General features: G+C 44.7%; 1 protein-coding gene across 1 annotated transcript in view; it reads left to right on the forward strand.

Moving 5' to 3' along the window:
• LOC143818604 (retinal guanylyl cyclase 2-like) overlaps positions 1–21,687 on the forward strand; it is an 84,955-nt gene that overhangs the window by 45,755 nt on the left and 17,513 nt on the right. The window contains exons 12-17 of the mRNA XM_077299856.1: positions 6,849–7,012; positions 11,184–11,376; positions 12,732–12,906; positions 13,024–13,122; positions 17,685–17,779; positions 18,080–18,165. Coding sequence (XP_077155971.1) covers positions 6,849–7,012; positions 11,184–11,376; positions 12,732–12,906; positions 13,024–13,122; positions 17,685–17,779; positions 18,080–18,165 — 812 coding nt within the window. The remainder of the gene's footprint in view (positions 1–6,848; positions 7,013–11,183; positions 11,377–12,731; positions 12,907–13,023; positions 13,123–17,684; positions 17,780–18,079; positions 18,166–21,687) is intronic.

A 21,687-nucleotide genomic window follows, 5' to 3' on the forward strand; every position in this document is an offset into this window, starting at 1 on the left:
GTTGGGGATAGAACAAGTTTTAGTTTATTTCCACCTCATCCATTCCATTTTAGACTGATAGACAAATGAGAGGTGGCGCTGTACAGTAGAGCTGAGCAAATTTGCTCAGGTCCCTGCTTATTCGGCAAGCTATAGCGCTTACCAAATAGGCTGCAGAGGAAACCCGGCTTCCTGGATCTCTACCGGCTGATCACCTGATTGGCTCCGCAAATGCATGTGTCGCGGCTGTGTGACAGTCACTGCCTGTTTGTTGGGCTTTCCATGTATGTGCTGTTACCATGCATAGGCTGATTATTGTAAAACAGCGAGTGTATGGTATTTACACCTCCGATTCCATAGCATGAGATATATATACCCAAGGAACAGTCACTGTTAACTCTACGGGAACTCAATATCTACTCGCTGCCACCACTAATTGTTTTTATACAGGCCGATTGAACGCCTGTTTTTTGGTAGCTCATGACTTTCAGGAGTGTGGTTCTTAGCTACCACTAATGTCTTCACCTCCCATATGTCAGCTGTGTAATTCTACTTCAGGGAGGGTTGTAGATCGTAAGTTCTTTCTCCTACTGCAATTCTGTGTAAGGGAATAGAGGGGGGGTGAATGCTCCCTCACTGGAGCTGTATTATGGCTCTTAATATTTTCTATGACGCCCATCCTCCTCTAAACGTGCGCCAAAAAACAGCAGCCATGGGTTCTTCTAAGCAGCTGCCTATGTCTCTGAAAATGAAAATGGTGGAGGCCCACAAAGTTGGAGAAGGCTATAAGAAGATAGGAAAGTGTTTTCAAGTTTCCGTTTCCTCAGTTCAGAAAATGATTAAGAAACAGGAACAACGGAGGTCAAGATAAGGTCTAGATGACCAAGCAAAATTTCAGAAAAAGACCTTCAGAGAGATTTATCAGACTCTGGAGTGGTACATTCAGAGGCGTGTCTAAGGGGGGGCAGCTTGGGCCCCGGCGCACCTGGCAGGGGGTTGCAGTTGGGCCTCCTAATGCAGCGTCCGCAGTGTCTCAGTGTCAACCTGACAGCCGGCACAGAGAAGCTGCACCTCGCCGGCTCCCAGGGATCAATTGTACTCGCATCTTACAGAAGCGAGTCCAATTGAGGCTCTGACTGCCGGGTCAGAGCGATGCCAGCAGCGTGATCAGATCATGTGATCACACTGCTGATGTCACTCACCCACGCTGCAAAGGCAAACACTGGTGGTAAGTGCTCTAATGGAGCTGAAGACACCGAAGATTAAGTCCACGGGGGAGGGGAGAATTTGAGTGGGGATGGGGGGATTTATTATGTGTGGGGAAAATTTTAGTGGGGATGGGGATGCTTAATGTGTGTGGGTAGAATTGGAGTAGGGATGGGGGGATTTATTGTGTGTGGGTAGAATTGGAGTGGGGATGGAGGGATTTATTGTGTGTGGGGGAGATTTGTAGTGGGAATGTGGTGATGTAAGGACACAAAATAAATCGCAAAGCGGGAGATGGGGGGCATGTATGAGGAAACAGTACGGGGTCATGGGGGGCATGTATGAGGAAACAGTATGGGGAATGTGGGCATGTACGAGAAAAGAGTACAGGGGAATGGGGGGCATATATAAGGAAAAATGTATGTGAAAAATGTATGTGGACAGAGTACAGGGATTGAGGGTGATGGGATGCGTGCAGACACAATATGGGGAGTCAGGTGAGCAGGCAGTATAGAAAGTGACAGGGTGAATATATGAGGAGACAGTATGGTGAACAGGGGGGATGTGAGAGGAGACAGTATGAGGAGGGAGGGAAATAGTGTGAGGAGACAGTATGGGGGGAGAAAAGTGAGTGGGCACAGAATAGAAAATGAGTAGTGGGGGCGTAGCATGGAGGGACAGTGTAAGGGCACAGCCAGGAGGGGACAGTATACCAAGGACGGGGAGTGTGATGAGAGAGTACAGTATAAATACTGGGCCCTATAGGGGGGACATAGTGTGAGAGGACAGTGTGAAGAGGGGGCCGGTATGGGAAGGAGAGGTCTGTGTGAAGAGCATATACCATAAGAGGGACAGTGTGGGGGTCATATTTTGTGCAGACAATATACTGAGGGGCAATATTTTATTCAGGAGCATTATAATGACACTTGTATCTTTACGGGTATCATGTTGAGATTTTCTGCAAAACAGTGGAGAAGACGGAAGTCTGCAGAGACGGCTGTGGATGAGAAAACTGATCATGGGGCCTGGACAAGATGAAGAAATGAAGGAGAACGGCTCCAGAGACGACGTCATCTATAAGGTACCTGAATATAAATGTTATTTGTGATGCTAACTCTCGTGTTTTTATTTTTGTTAGGAGCATTAAAGGGGATGTCCAGGTTTGTAATGAGTCTGCAGTCATTCTATGTGACAGCAGACTTCTGAATTCTCACAGTGTGCACTGCACGCTGTCAGGATTCTCTCGTGCTGGCGATTTACATACATGTGGTCACATGCTGACTAGACATGTGTGGCCTCACTCAATGAAAATGAACTGAGTGAGGCCGGGCACATCTAGTTGGAATGTGGCCAGAGGTATATGGAGCGCCCTCAGTAGGGCTATGGGGTACTCGGTACCGGGTCTTTCCGTCCTCAAAGGGGGATGTCACGGTGGCTGACCCGGTCCGTGGCCCTATGGACGTCCGTTGTAAATGGGGGAAAGGTCTTTAATGTTCGTGACGCCACCTGTGGTATTCGGCCAGGGTGACCGACGCTGTTGTGAGGGGTCCGCCGGGGTGATGTTGTGGCACCTAGATGGTATACCTTCCCACAGGTGAAGTGTGTCCCCAGGGCTTCCCAGTGGTGGATGGTGATGGTGGATGATGTAAGGCGCAGTGAATAACGAGGACACAGGGTTGCAGTCTCTTTACCTTTACTGAAGGCTTCAGTATCCACAGTCCAGGGTACAGACCACAGGGCAGGCAGAGTCCGGCCGGTCCGAAGGCAAATCCAGAGTCCCCTTATCCAGGTGGAATTCAATAGCCTTCCTCTAGCACCTGGGTGTTGTAGTACCTCCCTGCTGAGCTTCTCGGTAAGGTCCTCACAACTGTTGTAGATGTTCTAGATGTTATGTCTCGCTCTCTGTCCCCCTGATGGTAAGGATAGGACAAACCCGTATAACTGGTGGCCTGAGGCTTTTTCCAGGGACTCTAGCACGCCCCGGCCCCCACAAGTTGCCACCATGCCTCCTGGGTATGGGTCGGGCAACTAATATGGAATTAGCTGTCCTGCCGGTCTCTGGAGCCAGGCTTGGAGACAATGACTCCCTCGGTGTTCTGGCTACCGGATCCTGTGCCTCAGAAAGGAGGCAGCCTGTGCAGGGCAGAACTCCTTCTGGTTTTCCTCTCCTTTTGCTATGACTTCGTTTCTCACTCTCTACAATACAATTCGCTGTTCGTGTCTCTTTCTTAGGATGCTGCCGCATGTCGAGCAGGCGCAGCTCCGTGGCCTTCTGTCTAGGCCTCTGACAGGATCCACCCCTGTCAGGGACCCACTACCTGAGTGGAGCTCAGATAGCAGCTCACTTGGTGAAGCCCAGCTCGCTTCTGCCTAACTTCCTATCCAGACGACCAGTTTTACCTAATCGTGAGGAGTGCCCTAATAAATAGGAGCATAGCTCCCCCTGGTGGACTGGAGTGTGAAGTGTGTTGTGTTGTTTGTGATACCTGGTAAAGTGATCTCCTTCATTGCCTTCAGACGTAACATCACTCCCCCTGGTGGGAGAATAACATTACTGCAACGACCAGAACCAAATCACATGCTTGTGCTGACATGACTGTCCACCGGCAAGGGAGAATCCTAAAAGTGTGCAGTGCATGAGTTGTGAGAATTCAGAAGCCTGCAATGTCAGTATTCAGCTCTGCAGGTTCCAGTAGTCATCACATGGACACTTCACTCACATGTGACTTTCATACTTGTGGTCCTGTGACAACGAGCTTCTCTTCTGCTTCTCTCAGTTTTTCACTGAACATTGAGAGCATTAGGGAGCTCGTCGGTACATGACTAAGTGTGCAAATCGCATATGTCCTTAGGAGGGGGAGGGGGGGGGGGCAAAATGAATTCTTGCCCCGGGTGCCAGAAAACCTAGATAGACCTTTGGGTACCTAGTTCTACTGTTCAGAGACACCTGCACAAATATGGCCTTTGTCATGATCCAGACCAGGTTTTGCTTGGATTGGGAACCTCTTCTGCATCCTCACCATAAAATTCAGTGTCAGAATTTTGCAAAAGAACATCTAAACAAGCCTGGTGCATTTTGGAAACAAGTCCTGTGGGCCGATGTGGTTAAAATAGAACTCTTTGGCCACGATGATCAAAGGTATGTGTGCAGGATCAATCATGCTTTGGGGTTGTGTTGCAGCCAATGGCACGGAGAATATTTCATGGCTAGAGGGAAGAATGAATTCAACAAATTCTTGATGCAAATATAACACCCTCTGTAAAAAGCTTAAGTTGAAAAGAGGAAGAGGATGGCTTTCGCAAATGGAAAATAATCCTAAGCACACGTCACAATCCACAATAGATGACCTCAAAAGGTGCAAGATGAAGGTTTTAGAATAGCCCTCGCAGTCCTCTGATCTGAGAATCATTGAAAATCTGTGTGGAATCTCACAGAATTGGAGGAATTCTCCAAGGAAGTATGGAGGAAAATCACTCAAACAAGAATGGAAAGACTCTTGTCTGGCTACAAAAAGCATTTACCATCTGTGATACTTTCTAAAAGGGGCAGTACTTTCTACTGACCATGCAGGGTGCCCAAACTTTTGCATCGGCCCATTTCATTTTTTTTTTAAATGTAAAAGATAGAAATATATATATTTTTTGCCTAAAATATAACGGAAATGTGTCATCTGTAACGTTAGGCCTTTTAGAGATCATTTCACCTTCAACTTGCTTAACTGTTCACAATAACAGCAATTTTGACCTAGAGTGCCCAAACTTTTACATGTCACTGTACATTACTGTACAAGACAATGGAGAGGTAATACGGCTCTGTATTTTGTATAGTTCTGTAAAAAGAGAGGGGCAGTTATCACTGGATCCATTAATTCAGCATTAAAACCTTGATATGTAAGAGATACTCATCTATCATAAATTTAAACCATCAGCAAATCAGATCTCGGAGTTATCAGGATGGCGGTAAATTAGATTTGTATCGCCACCTGCTGGTCTTAAAGTGGTCTTGCAAGCTAACACAATGCTATACTTGAAAATTGTACTAGGCAGGGGGGAGATTCAGTTCAGACCTCACTCTGCTTTATTTAACTATATATATTCCAGATGTAACGGTCATGTTTCTAGAGAACTATGTTGAGACAAACCATTATTCATACATCATCATCAGCAGCAGCTTTATCATATGAGTAGCTAGAAAAAATTCTATCTTGTCTCTGCAACACTCACATGACAATGCAATATTAGAAGACATAGATAATAAGACACATAAATGATGCGTTGTTTTGCATAAATCAATAGTACAAGGGAACATAAGAAACTTTTTCTTTTTCCGTGTTGGAGTCACCTCTCTCCTCCCCACCCGATCTCATAATTCATTGTAAAAAAAATGCTAAAATCCATCAACAAGATTGATTTACTGAGATACAACTGATTACAGTTGTTTAATGTGTTTCTATGGACATGGGAGGAGGCTGAATTCACATCTACATTTCTCAATACTGATCTATGATGTCCTCATTGTTGCTTTTTAGTTGCTTCTTTATATGACCCCAAAGCTCAATTCACAATACTGCTTTATAATGTCCCAAATATTGCTCTCTAGTAAGTGTTTCGTATAACCCCAGAGATGGATTCACAGATACACTTCTCAGTACTGATGTATAATGTCCTCAGTATTGCTTTATAGTAAGTGTTTTGATTTACACCAGAGCACAATTCACAGTTCTGCTGTATAATGTTTTTAATGCTTCTTTCTAGCAAGTGCTACGCTGCTCAGTATTGCTGCATATTGTGGTCCATCCATGCTGCCGCTGCTGCTTAATAGGTGTTCGTTTTACCCCATAGCTTGATTCACAGCTATGCTGCTCAGCACTACAGTATATTGTGCTCCATATTGCTGTTGCTTTCTAGTATATATTTATCTCAACCCAGTATTGTCAACTATACTGTTGTGTGCTGCTGTATAATATGTATTCCTGCTTCTTCGACTTTCTTGCATGTGTTTGTCTCACCCAAGGGCTGGATTCACAGCTACACTGTTCACTACTGCTGTAGAATACCCTCCATGCTGCTGCTGCTTCTGAACATGTGCTACATAGAGACAAAATAGCAGGAATCCCTCAGTGTGTGCTGTGTATGAGGAACATTATAGCAGTTGGTCTTCACCCACTAGCTCAGAGACAACTTAAAATTAGAGAGAGAGCATGCAGAGGGAAAACTTGTTAAAAATGCAAGATACAAGTCATATATTAGCCAGGAATATTGCTATTTGTCATGTATACATCTGACAGCTTATTCAGAACTGTCCCCCAAAATACGGGTATGTTTTAATAACAAAAAATGTGCAAAAATTATTATAATTTCTGGCTTAGAGACAGCGTGCTTCATCAGAACACTTCACCAACTTTTCTGTAATGGAAACACAGTCTCCTCTCTCTCCGTTATTTCTCCTCTTATAAAGCTTTACTTTGTTTTATTATTTTTTGCTGAATTGTGACCTTGAGACATCAGATTTATTAATGTATTAATGTCATTTATTAGTCTAAAATGTGGACAGGGCTTCAGAGTTGCACCAAGTGGATGCATCGTGTGCACTATATGATGCACTATGTGGCGGGATAGTCCTTATTCTGTAATGAACGTCTGACATTTTTCTTTTCTTTCAGTTTAAGAACATAAACAAAGGGAAGAAAACCAACATCATTGACTCCATGCTGAGGATGCTGGAGCAATACTCCAGTAATTTAGAAGATTTGATCCGAGAGAGAACAGAAGAGCTGGAGGTGGAAAAACAGAAAACTGAAAAACTTCTCTCACAAATGCTGCCTCCGTGAGTAGACGTCGCGCCATTGTGGCCCCTAAATATCCAATTGCTACACCTGTAATGGTTGTCGATTAGTCGCCCCCTCCCACGGCCAGCTAATAATGAGGGGCAAAGTACTAGACATAAGGCGTACATATCATAGAGGCAGACCATAATGCAGCTCTAGGGCCCTTAGAAAGAAGGGGCCCCTTTGCTGTAGGGTAACAGGAGCAACTGCAGAGGTGATAAATGTTAGATCTCTTCTTGCTTTCAGTGAATGGGACAATTCCTTTTTACATCTAGAGCCTGAAAACCTCGCCCAACCCCATCTGGTCCTCCCTGCAGCTCCCTCAGGCCTCTTCTTCTCTTCTCCATGGCACACAACACGTCTTCTTCCTCCATATTCACTCTGTACTGTATACCATTAAGAAATAACAAGACTGCAGTATATACATCACATAGGAGACACTGATACTGCTCTATATACATCACATAGGAGACACTGAGACTGCTCTATATACATCAGATAGGAGACACCGAGACAGTGCTATATACATTACATAGGATACACTGAGACTGCTGTGCATACATCACATATGAGACATTGAGGGTGCTGTACATACATCACATAGGAGACACTGAAACTGCAGTATATACATTACGTAGGATACTCTGAAACTGCTGTATATACTTCACATAGGAGACACTGAGACTGCTGTATATACATAAGAGAAACTAAAATTACTCTACATACAGTACATCACATAAGAGACACTAAGACTCCTCTATATACGCAGGAGACACTGAGGGCATATACATCACAGGGACACTGGGGCTGAAGCATATACATCAAAGGATACATTGCAGGAGACCCTGGGGTATATACATCACAGGAAGAGCTGGGGCTGCCACTGCTATTCTCATTGGAGGGACTGGAGTGCAGTACACGCTGACTCCTCCTACAAAGTACATTCTGACGCTGGCACTGGCCTGGGTCAGGAAATAATCTTTCATTGCATGCGCCGCTGACTCCATCCACAAAGTACATCCTGGCATTGGCCTTTGTCAGAGAATAATCCTTCATTGCATGCGCGTGCTTGCAGTGGAAGGAGCAATTAAAGGGTTGGTAGTCAGCAAAATGCAGCTGCCGTCAGGGCCAGCATTAGGGGCAGGCAGATCAGGTAGCTGCCTAGAGCCTCCACTCCTCCAGGGGTCCCCAGCCAGTGGCATGCCGCTGTTAGCAGCACACCACGTGGTCACTATGGGGCCCGGTGCCACCCCCATCGCTCATTCAACTTATCGGCATCATAGACGCTGATACAGTTGAAAGCAGTGATGGAGGAGAGAGCATCAGATGATGCTCCCTCTCCCATCTCTCCCCCTCTGCTTGTGACTCAGTGGGTGTGCGATGACATCACTTGATCGTGCGCCGCGCTGTGCCAGCATTGGAGTTGATGAGACCGGAGCAGAGCCTGGAGCAGTGCGGGGAACATGGAGGAGGGGTAATATGTGAGTGTGTGTATGCATTGTTGTTTGGGTATGTGTGTGAGTGCTTGCCTGCACTATTCTGTGTGTTGGGAGGGAGCTGCATTATACTGTGTGTGGGGGACTGCACTGTACTGTGTGCTGTGGGATAACTGCACTATACTGTGTTGAGGATGTGCACTGTACTGTGTCTGGGGGGAGCAGCACTATTCTGTGTGTGGAGGGGAGCTGCACTATACTGTGTGTGAGGAGGGAGGCTGCACAATACTGTGTGTGTGGGGAGATGCACTATACTGTATGTGGAGTTGTGTGGAGAGGGCTGCATTATACTGTGTGTGGAGGGGGGCTGCATGATATTGTGTGTGGGGGAAGCATTAGACTGTGTGTGGGGGCTGCATTATACTGTGTGTGGATGGGGGCTGCATTATAATGTGTGGGGGCTGCATTATACTGTGTGGGGGTACTGCACTACACTGTGAGTGGGGGTCTTCATTATACTGTGTGGGGGGGGCTGTATATTACTGTATATTGGACAGCTGCGCTATACTTTGTGCTGGGGAGCTGCACTATACTGTGTGTTGGGGAAGGGGGAGCTGCACTATACTATGTGTTGGGGAAGCTGCACTATACTGTGTGTGGAGGGGAGCTGCAGTATACTGTGTGTGTGGAGGGCAGCTGCATTATACTGTGTGTATGGGGGGCTGCATTATACTGTGTTGGGGGAGTTGCACTATACTGTGAGTTAGGAGAGCTGCACTATACTGTGTGTTGCGGAGCTACACTATACTTTGCATTAGGGAGCTGCACTATACTTTGTGTTGGGGAGCTGCACTATATCGTGTGTTAAGGAAGCTGCACTATACTGTGTGTTGCGGGGAGCTGCACTATACTGTGTGTTGAGGATCTGCACTGTACTGTGTGTTCTGGGGGAGCTGCACTGTACTGTGTGTTGGAGGGAGTTGCACTGTACTGTGTTTTGGGGGAGCTGCACTATACTATGTGTTGAGGAGCTGCAATATCCTGTGTGTGCAGAAGTTGCACTATACTGTGTGGAGTGGAGCTGCACTATACTGTGTGTGTGGAGGGCGGCTGCATTATACTGTGTGTGGGGGCTGCATTACACTGTGTTGGGGGAGCTGCACTATACTGTGTGTTGGGAGAGCTTCACTATACTGTGTGTTGGGGGAGCTGCACTATACTTTGTGTTAGGGAGCTGCACTATACTTTGTGTTGGGAAGCTGCACTATATTGTGTGTTGGGGAAGCTGCACTATACTGTGTGTTGTAGGGATCTGCACTATACTGTGTGTCAGGGAGCTGCACCATACTTTAAGTTAGGGAGCTGCACTATACTTTGTGTTGGGGAGCTGCACTATATCGTGAGTTGGGGAAGCTGCACTATACTGTGTGTTGTAGGGAGCTGCACTATACTGTGATTTGGGGAGCTGCACTATACTGCGTGTTCTGGGGGAGCTGCACTTTACTGTGTGTTGGAGGGAGTTGCACTGTACTATGTGTTGGGGAGCTGCACTATACTATGTGTTGGGGAGCTGCACTGTACTGTGTGTTGGGGGAGCTGCATTATACTGTGTGTGTGGGGAGCTACATTATACTGTGTGTTGGAGGCACTGCACTTTACTGTGTGTTGGGGGAGCTGCACTATACTGTGTGTTGGGGGAGCTGCACTATACTGTGTGCTGGGGGAGCTGCACTATACTGTGTGTGAGGAATCTGCACTATACTAGGTGTGGAGGAGGGCTGCATTATACTGTGTGTGTGTGGGGATGCACTATACTGAGTGTGGGGATATTGTGTGTGTGAATGGGAGCTGCACTATTTTGTGTGTGTGGAAGGGGGAATGCATTTTACTGTGTGTGGGGGGCTACATTATGCTGTGTGTGAGGGAGCTGTACTATACTGTGTGTGTGTGGGAAAATTCACTATATTGTTTGTGGAGGGGGCTGCATTATACTGTGTGTGGAGGGGGGGCTGCATTATAAGGGGAGTGGGGGGGTCCTCATCATTCTTCCTCAACCAGTGTAACTCGGGAACAAGCGTTGAAAGACTTCATTATTGTGGATCACACTCGTTTAACAGCCTGAACTCAGCGCATGTCAATACCACCGAAATGTTTGTGTGATGTGGAATATGTGAGCATTTGGGGCCGAACTTTAAACTTTTGCCCAGGGCCCCACCTTCTCTAAAAATGGCCCTGGCAGCTGGACTGAGCACTGCGGTCCCTGGGAATCTGCCGGGGGGGGGGGGGGAAAGCAGAGTAAAGGACTTATTTATCATTATTATTATTATTACTATCATTATTATTATTATTTATTATTTATATAGACTTACCCCTGATATAGAATGTCCTCCATGACTTACAAACTTCAGCACAAATCTGCATCCTGTTTGGAGGTTGTTACATTGTATAATTCTGGAATTAGAGGATTGCCTGGGAATGAGGACTGTATGGGACAAATCCTTACTTGTTTTCAGTCTCTGGACGCAACAAAGAATATTGTTATTCACTGACAACAAGCTGAAACTTTTATTACAAAGTTTGGGAACTTTATTTAATGATCATCACACATAGTAAGTGCCATTGATTGACCTTAGGGGCATTTACTGAGTGAAAATTATAAATACCTATTAATAAAACAAGTTTCCCTCTAAAACCCCTGGTATTTTCCAGCTCACCTTCCATTTATGTCTTTAAGGTCTGTTGCTGAAGCTCTTAAAACCGGCGCCACGGTTGAGCCAGAATATTTCGATCAAGTTACGATCTACTTCAGCGACATTGTCGGATTTACCACCATCTCGGCCCTTAGTGAACCCATCGAGGTGGTTGACCTTTTGAACGACCTTTATACATTATTTGATGCCGTTCTGGGAAATCACGATGTATATAAGGTAAGTGAAGGGTGGTGACCAGTAATGGCAGCCTTTACAATGCCCAGCTTTCTATAGACCTGCATGGCATAGCGGAAGCAGGGTTCCCTATTTCTAGTATTTCTTTAGAATTTCTGGAAATCTTTTGGTTTTAAAATTCTGTTCCTCAACCAAGGGCCCAAAACAAATTGTCAAAATGTTGGGTTCAGCCATATTGAATGCTCCGTATATGGACCGGACTTACTATGGAGGTCACGACTTCAACTTGTAGCCTTCAAGTTCTACATTTGGGTCAGCAGATCAATGGTCAGTCCATGCATTCTACTCCATATATGGATTGTGAACCCAAGCTGATGCATTGATGGAGATGTGTGAAACTGACCAAATTTGTTTTCACCAGTTTTGGTAAATTTGGTTAGAAAAATAATGATGAAGTGTAATAAACTCAATTTACGCTGGCTCTGCGGCAGCCATTGGCGAACATCACCTCTCACATGACCGAATGAGATCAGATACCCGCCTGAATTGTCACGTGAGACGTCATGACCATATGAGGCCAATTTGCCGTCTCAACACCTAAAGAGAAGAACCAAAGACCAGTGTGGGGGCGGCAGCAGAGGTGGAGTAAGGAATAATGAGTATAATATATTTTATTATTTTTGCCTCTTCCCAGCCGGACACTATTTTGCCAGATTGGTGCAAACTGAATTCCAAAAATTTCAAATTCACAAGAATCTGAAATTTTTGAGAACTTCATGACTAGTTTCACATTAGCCGTATAATTATGTATCAGTTTGTTCTTCTCTAACACTCACCAATTGTCTCAGGGGTCTCCTAAAAAAAAAGGAAATCTCAGTTCCTAAAAGAGTTGAGAAATCTCCAAGGCAGCACTGAAGCCTCATAGAAAGCAGCATTTGTGGTTTCTCGTGTGTGAATTTGGGTTGCTCCATCATTAGACAGGAAACCGGAGCTGGAATCAAAATTTGGCAAAATAGCAAATTATCACCCATCCAACTTGCTGATTGGTGGGCATTCCACCACTGGGACCCCTGAGATATCCCAAGAACAGATATATTAAATACCCCATTAGCATGGATCATACAGTGCTTACAAAGCTTGTGGAAGGTAATACCCTTTTAAGTTACTCCCTTGTCTAGTGCGTGGAAAACAGAATAATAAAAATCCAGTGGTGATCAGTTGATCATCCTAGGAAGTCCTTGGTGGTTGATATTGGCCAAGAGAAACTGCAGCAAGTGCACAATTGTCCTACGTCGGCCACTAGAGGAGAGATGTGGTGGTACTTGATTCCAATTAGAAAAAAAACAGAGTTCCAGAGTGGGAGACCCCCTATTTACATAAGTTACATCTCCTTGCAGGTGGAGACCATCGGTGATGCCTACATGGTGGCCTCGGGGCTTCCAAAGCGGAATGGAAACAAGCACGCCGCCGAAATAGCCAACATGTCTCTGGATATCCTCAGCTCTGTAGGCAGCTTCCAGATGAGACACATGCCAGACATTCCGGTCAGGATCCGGATAGGTTTACACTCAGGTAGGAAGTTCTCCTCAGTCTGACATCAGAGCAGTGACTACTGGAAATCCGAACAGTGGATCCAGAAAAATAGAGGGAAATGAAGTATAATTGTTCTGCCTTTGTCCTCCCATCCAGGGCCTTGTGTAGCCGGAGTCGTTGGCCTCACCATGCCGCGTTACTGTCTGTTTGGAGACACTGTGAACACGGCGTCACGGATGGAATCCACAGGACTGCGTAAGTCATTGGGTGTGGGAGTGAAAAATGCGAGAAACTCATCAAACGGATCAATGGAAAATAATGTTTTGTTTTTTTTCTTAAATCCATATTTATGTATTTGTACCTTTTTTTCTCTAGTTTTTAATTTTTTTAATTGGCTGCTTTTTTTCCCTTTAATTCTTTAATTTCAGCCTTTTTTAAAGTTTTTTTTTATGTGTTGTTCACATGTTTCTCTTTCTTAGATCGCCACTGTGGGCAGAGTTTCCGATTTTCCAAATGTTTTCGCCTGATTCATTATTTGTCAAAACTTTTCTGCAAATGTATTTTTGTCCCCTACTTGTCCCACCCTTCCGCAGTGACTTCTTGCAAAAAGTTACAAAAAAGGCTCATTATAAAAAAGACCAAAATTCACGAACCGCATGCGCTTTTTTGAGATATTTAATGCAAAAAATGGCAACGAATTCCACCAGACAACAAAATAAAAATGTTTTTGCTATGTAATCTGACAGCAGCATGATGTATGGGCTGAGACCCTCGATTCCAATGATGAATCTCTTAGTTTACTGGGTGCAGCAGCTGTGATAGTCAGAGTTTCCTCTACTGCAGATCTAGCACAGCTCGGAATGCTGATCTGCGTATAGCCCCGCCCACATCACTGATTGGCAGCTTTCTGTGTACAATGTACAGTATATCAGTTCAGGGGGCATGATTGGGCTAGAAGACATGAGACACCTAGTCCTGTAATGATAATCTCCTGCTGATAAAACACTTATTTTATTGAAACAGCAATACACAGCCCAGTAAGTAGCACATCACTGGAATCAGGGTGTCAGCCCCTACATCATGCTGCTCTGAGATTAAATAGCAAAAACCTGTGTGAATAGGGAGACACTGGTAAGTCAAAGGACAGGGGCATGAAGAAGCTGCCGGGGACCCAGTTGGCATTTCAGAGTGAAACATACCAGGCTCAACCAGTATCTGACTCGTGCTGGTTCAGGCAGGGTTAATCTAGTGTCAGGTTCCCTTTAATATTAAGATCAGACATGAACGAATTTTTAAACTGTAACTGTAGTTTCAGGAGAACTTGGGGTGGAATGTCCTTGTGTTCCACTAGCTCCGCCCACTATAGAATTTTAAAAACACCAACTGTCACCTCCTATCTCAGTAATGGGAAAGTCTGCATTCATTGAAAACTGATTTTGTGAAGTAATCATCTTTCCACTAGGAGAAAGGAGCAGATTTCTCTGATAAGACATACTGTATTACAAAGCGTCTTATTTTCAGGTACACTGTTGATTTATGAAACAAAAATAAAAACGACTGTCACACTTGAAATATTCAATTTCGATTTGATTTGTCCAAATCATCAGAAACAATTGTGAAATTTGTGACTAATCCTATTAGTTTTGAATCTATTCACGCATTTCTATTATCCATACCTGTCTATGATTGTTATGGGTGGATATTATGTCTATGGAGGTGATAAAGGGGTTAATTTTAATATCCATTTTGAATGGATTTAAGTTAAAATGGAGATACCCAAAGCATAAATTGGTCAATTCATGTGTGCCCAACAGCCAATGACGAGGCGACCTTCTTTGCTGGGAAACTAACCTAATATGATATCTCTCCCAGGCTGAAAGCCTATAACTATATGGATAGGTAGAATCACTCAGTAATACAAAAACCGCCATCAGCTGATGGGTGGAGTGCTTAGTCATATCATATTAGGTTAGGTTCCCAGCAAAGAAGGTCGCTTTGTTGTTGGCTGTGGGGCACACATGAATTGGCCAATTTATGTGCTAAATATGTTCATTTTAACTTACCGTATTTTCTAATAGAAATAATGCAATTCCAATGTCATATATTCAATGTTGCATACTACAGCATTGCAGAGTGCAGCTTTAGTTTGTTATTTGCACATGTTTTGTTATGCACGTATTTGTTATGGTGCTGGTGGTTAGGAACACTTGGAATGACCTGATAGGTAAACCAGAAATATAGGACAAGCTCTGGGGACGTGGGAACTTTACTGACCGCAAACCTGATCCTATCACACACACTATAGGCAGCCGTGGAGCGTACCTAACTCTCCCTAGACGCCTCTTCACAGCCTGAGAGCTAGCTACCCCTAGAGAGAAACAAAAGCCTCACTTGCCTCAGAGAAATTTCCCCAAAGTAAAGTCAGCCACCCACAAATAATGACGGTGAGTTAAGAGGAAAATACAAACATAGGAATGAAAACAGGTTTTAGCAAAAGAGGCCCACTAGTACTAAATAGTATGAAGATAGCAAGGGAACTGTGCGGTCAGTATAAAATACTACAAAATATCCACGCAGAGAGTACAAAAGACCCTCACACCGACTCACGATGTGAGGGAGCAACTCTGCTCCCCAGAGCTTCCAGCTAGCAAGAAAATAGCATATAAGCAAGCTGGACTGAACGTATCATATACTGAGAAACATTTTCCAAAAGCAATGAGCAAAAATGAACTAGCATGAACTTAGCTTCTCCAGGAGGAGACAGGTCACATATGAAGTCCCAGAGAGAACTGAACCAATACTGAATACAATGACAGCTGGCAACAAGTAAAGATCTAGGTGGAGTTAAATAAGCAACCAGCACTGCAGAAAACGAGGCAGCTGGAGCCCAGCTAAAGACCAGCAGTATCACTCAAAGCCACCAGAGGGAGCCCACGAACAGAACTCAACAAAGTACCATTCACGACCACAGAAGGGAGCCCGAGAACGGAATTCACAACACGTATTTATTTCCTTTGTATGTATTGGAACACAGAAAAAAAACAGAAAAAAGGGAAATTAGACATAATTTTCCACAAAACCTCAACAATGGGTTGGACTAAATTGTTGGCACCTTTCCAAAATTGTGGTAAACAACTAATTATTATTATTTGTTTCAATCATGTGATGCTCGTTCAAACTCACCTGTGGCAAGTAACAGGTGTGGGCACTATGAAAATCACACCTAAAACCCAGATAAAAAGGGGATAAGTTGGCTCAATCTTCGCATTTTTGCATTTTGTGTCTGTGTGTGCCGCACTGAGCATGGAGAACAGAAAGAGGAGAAGAGAACTGTATGAGGACTTGAGAACCAAAAATTGATTAAATATATCTACATTCTCAAGGTTACAAGTCCACCTCCAGAGATCTGGATGTTCTTTTGTCCACAGTGTGCAACATACTGTAATCAAGAAATCTACAACCCATGGCGCTGTAGCTAATCTCTCTTAAGATAGAAAAATTGATGAAAGGTTGTAATGCAGGATAGTTGGGATGGTGAATAAACAGCCCCAATTAAGTTTTAAAAAAAAATTTAAGCTGTCCTGCAGGTGCGGGGCGCATCAGTGTCAGTGTAAACTATCTGTCGACATTTGAATGTAATGAAATGCTGTGGCAGGAGATCCAGGAGGACCCCACTGCTGTCACAGACATTAAATAGCTAGACTGTAGTTTGCTAAAATGTATGTAAGACAAAAGCCTTCTGTCAATGCATCTTGTGAACAGATAAGACCATGATAGAGATTTTTGATAAAACACATTATTCTACTGTTTACCAAAAATGGAAAGAGGCCTACAATGAAAAGAACACAGTACCTACAGTTAATTATGGTGGAAGTTCAAAGTTGTTTTGGGGTTGTTTTGCAGCCTCTGGCACTGGGTGCTTTGACTGTGTGCAAGTCATTATGAAATCTGAAGATTACCAAAGGATTTTGGGTGGCAATGTAGTGTCCAGTGTCAGAAAGCTGGGTTTATATCCTGGGTCATGGGTCTTCCAGCAGGACAATGACCTGAAACATACTTTAAGAATCCCCCAGAATTGGATGGAAAGAAAGCGCTGGAGAGTTCTGAAGTGTCAGCAAAGAGTCCGGATCTAAATCCCATTGATCACCTGTGGAGAGATCTTACAATAGGTGTTGGGGGAAGACGCCTTCACATATGAGAGATGGGAAGGAGTTTGTAAAAGAAGAGTTGTCCAAAATTCCAGCTGAGAGGAGTAAGAAGCTTGTGGATGGTTATAGGAAGCAATTGATTGCAGTTATTTATTCCTAAGGTTGTGCAACCAAATATTCAGTTAAGGGTGCCAACAATTTTGGGGTTGTGTGTGAAATTATGTCCAATTTGCCTTTTTTTCTTTGTTTTTTTCTGTTGCTCCAAAGACACACAAAGGAAATAATCATGTGTATAACAAAGCATGTGTAACTGTAATAATATTCTGGAACAATTTAAAGGGTGCCAACACTTTCGGCCATGACTGTATATTGCCTTTTTATTTCACCATTTCGCTGCAGTTCTATTTTTATTTTCTTGTTTTTTAGAACATTTTATGGTAAAATCGATGGTGTCATTCAAAACTGCAACTCGTCCCCTAAAAAACAAGTTTTCACATGGTTTTGTTGAGAGAATTAAAAAAAAGTTATGACTCTTGCAGGAAAGAGAGGGAAAAATGAAAGCACAAAAAAATGAAACTTGTCAGTGGCGGGAAGGGTTTAAAGGGCCACACTGAGATCAGCAGCCATTTTTATAGTAAATATTTGGTAACATTATTTGCCATTTTGCAGCTTACAGAATCCATGTCAACCAAAGCACGGCGGCCACGCTGCGGACCCTAAATGAAAACTATAAAATAGATGTTAGAGGGAAGACAGAATTAAAGGTAAGATTAGGATGTGACCAGTGTCTACAGCACTGCGTAATACCGCCAGTTAGAAATGCCGGTCCGCCAAACTCCGTTCATTCTGTATGACGCTGTTGCATGACCAAATTCGCCAATCTCCTCCCTATTAGAATACATTGGGCACCTTACAGTTGTGACCACCGGATGGCGCCATACACAGCATTATTATAGTAATGGCCACTTGCCGAAACGTATAACCGGTACTGACTGTTCTGCCAGGAGATCAGACAGATGTAGATTTGCTTCTAATATTCTTTTTTTTCTGTTATTTTTCTTTAGGGCAAAGGTATAGAAGAAACGTATTGGTTAGTAGGAAAAGATGGTTTCACTAAACCATTACCGAAACCACCATTTGTAAATCCAGGGTATGTATAAATACTTTACCAAGTGTGCATATGTCATTTTTGCACTGGGTTCTGGGGTCTTGATTTTGGGGCAATAATAAAAGTAATTTTCTAAGAACAAAAGATGTAAAATGGTCGGGAACATGTGGCGCAGGACTGGATTCCGAATATAGGGTAGGGCAGCAGTGAGCAATACCCAAAAGGGACTTGGGTCCCCAGATTTGGTAGACTGTTCTAATATGCAGAAAGACCTCTTCCCCTCATGTCGGATGGTGCCCTCCCTATATTGGATGATATCCACAGCATACGGTATAATGATAAGCCCTATATCAATATTGTTCTCAAAAGCGCACTGCCATATGTTGTCGAAATTTACCGAAACAATAATGCTATACATTGCAACATTGTATACGCTGCAAAATAACGCACAGTGCCACACATTGCCAAATAAGTACCTCCATACTGTGCTCAAAATATACTGCTATTTTTTCTCCAAATAACAGAGTGACCAATACAACAATGATACACAGTACTCTCTACCCAGCAAATTAAGGAACAGTGCCACTAAATGCCTAGTAATTACCGCCACACATTGCTCATGTAATACGGTCATATGTGTCATGATCCAGTCCGGGGTTTGTTTCTGATTATTCTCTCCCCGGGATGGTCATGTGGGGGTTAATCTTCCTTGCCTCGTTTTGGGATCTGTCTGGCTATTTCGGTCCACTGTTACCGGCAAGCAGTGTCAGTTATGGTTCCTGTCTCTGGCTTGAGCAGCTCACCCTGTTATACCTTGACTTATCCTCTGCCCGTTAACCTAGGTCACGTTCCTGTGTTCCCTTGTGACTTTGCTCATTGTTGTACTCGCTCTCCGTGAACCCTTGGTATTTGACTCGGCTTGTTCTCTGACCTGTTTGACTGTCTTGCGTTCCTAACTTTCCTGTTCCTGTACGGCTATGACTTCTTTGGCTTGTTTCCGACTATGTGTATTGCTGTGACCTCTGCTACTTCATTCCCACTGTTGCTGACCCGGCTTTGTCTGACTACTCTTTTGCCACCTAATGGCTCCTGCCTGCTGCTCTGTGATTTCACTGTGAGTATACCTGTTTTCCTTCACCCACACCCCCTGGTGGAGGTTGTGTGCTACTGCACTGCAGCAGGCATTACAATATGTTGGCTGTTATGACCCCAATGGCGAGGGTCTCAGAGGAACAAGTAAGTCTGCGACGTACAAAAATCCAGCTCATAGGGCAGTGGTAACTGGGTTGACCATATAACTACTCCTAACGCCAACACTAGAAGTAGCCGGGGAACATGCCTACGTTGGTCGCTAGATGTCTCGCGCCAGCCGGAGGACTAACTACCCCTAGAAGAGGAAAACAAAGACCTCTCTTGCCTCCAGAGAATAGACCCCAAAAGTCGGATACAAGCCCCCCACAAATAATAACGGTGAGGTAAGAGGAAATGACAAACACAGAGATGAACTAGGTTTAGCAAAGAGAGGCCCACTTACTAATAGCAGAATGTAGTAAGATAACTTATATGGTCAACAAAAACCCTAACAAAATTCCACACTGGAGATACAAGAACCCCCGAACCGTCTAACGGCCCGGGGGGAGAACTCCAGCCTCCCTAGAGCTTCCAGCAAGGTTAGGATACAGATTATGTACAAGCTGGACAAAAATGCAAACAAAAACAAATAGCAAAAAGCAAGAAAGCAGACTTAGCTTAATTTAGCAGGAACCAGGATCAGTAGACAAGAGCACAACAGATTAGCTCTGATTACAACGTTGCCAGGCATTGAACTGAAGGTCCAGGGAGCTTATATAGCAACACCCCTGACCTAACGACCCAGGTGAGCATACAAGGGATGAATGACATACCCAGAGTCAAATCACTAGTAACCACTAGAGGGAGCCAAAAGGTAAATTCACAACAGTACCCCCCCCCCTTAGTGAGGGGTCACCGAACCCTCACCAAGACCACCAGGGCGATCAGGATGAGCGGCGTGAAAGGCACGAACTAAATCGGCCGCATGCACATCAGAGGCGACCACCCAGGAATTATCCTCCTGACCATAGCCCTTCCACTTGACCAGGTACTGAAGCCTCCGCCTGGAGAGACGAGAATCTAAGATCTTCTCCACCACGTACTCTAACTCGCCCTCAACCAACACCGGAGCAGGAGGCTCAGCAGAAGGAACCACAGGCACAACGTACCACCGCAACAAGGACCTATGAAACACGTTGTGAATGGCAAATGACACTGGAAGATCCAGGCGAAAGGATACAGGATTAATGATTTCCAATATCTTGTAAGGACCAATGAAGCGAGGCTTAAATTTGGGAGAGGAGACCTTCATAGGAACAAATCGAGAAGACAGCCATACCAAATCCCCAACGCGAAGTCGGGGACCCACACCGCGGTGGCGGTTGGCAAAACGCTGAGCCTTCTCCTGTGACAACTTCAAGTTGTCCACCACATGACTCCAGATCCGCTGCAACCTATCCACCACGGAATCCACCCCAGGACAGTCAGAAGGCTCCACATGTCCCGAGGAAAAACGAGGATGGAAACCAGAGTTGCAGAAAAATGGCGAAACCAAGGTGGCGGAACTAGCCCGATTATTAAGGGCAAATTCAGCCAACGGCAAGAAGGTCACCCAATCATCCTGATCAGAAGAGACAAAACACCTCAAATAAGCCTCCAGAGTCTGATTAGTTCGCTCCGTTTGTCCGTTAGTCTGGGGATGGAAAGCGGACGAAAACGACAAATCAATGCCCATCCTACCACAAAAGGATCGCCAGAACCTGGAAACAAACTGGGATCCTCTGTCCGACACAATATTCTCAGGAATGCCGTGCAAACGAACCACGTTCTGGAAGAACACAGGAACCAGATCAGAAGAGGAAGGCAGCTTAGGCAAAGGAACCAGATGGACCATCTTGGAGAAACGATCACATATCACCCAGATGACAGACATGCCCTGAGACACCGGAAGATCCGAAATGAAATCCATAGAGATGTGTGTCCAAGGTCTCTTCGGGACAGGCAAGGGCAAGAGCAACCCGCTGGCATGAGAGCAGCAAGGCTTAGCTCGGGCACAAGTACCACAGGACTGCACAAATGACCGCACATCCCTTGACAAGGAAGGCCACCAAAAGGACCTGGCCACCAGATCTCTGGTGCCAAAAATTCCCGGGTGCCCTGCCAACACCGAGGAATGAACCTCGGAAATGACTCTGCTGGTCCATCTCGCAGGCACAAACAATCTGTCAGGTGGACAAGAGTCAGGCCTACCAGCCTGAAATCTCTGCAACACACGTCGCAGATCTGGAGAAATAGCAGACACGATAACTCCTTCCTTAAGAATACCCACAGGTTCAGCGACTCCAGGAGCATCAGGCACAAAGCTCCTAGACAGAGCATCGGCCTTCACATTCTTAGAACCTGGTAAATACGAGACCACAAAGTCAAAACGGGAGAAAAACAATGACCAGCGGGCCTGTCTAGGATTCAGGCGTTTAGCAGACTCGAGATACA

This window comes from Ranitomeya variabilis, chromosome 3 (genome assembly GCF_051348905.1).
Source record: "Ranitomeya variabilis isolate aRanVar5 chromosome 3, aRanVar5.hap1, whole genome shotgun sequence".
Taxonomy (NCBI): Eukaryota; Metazoa; Chordata; class Amphibia; order Anura; family Dendrobatidae; genus Ranitomeya; species Ranitomeya variabilis.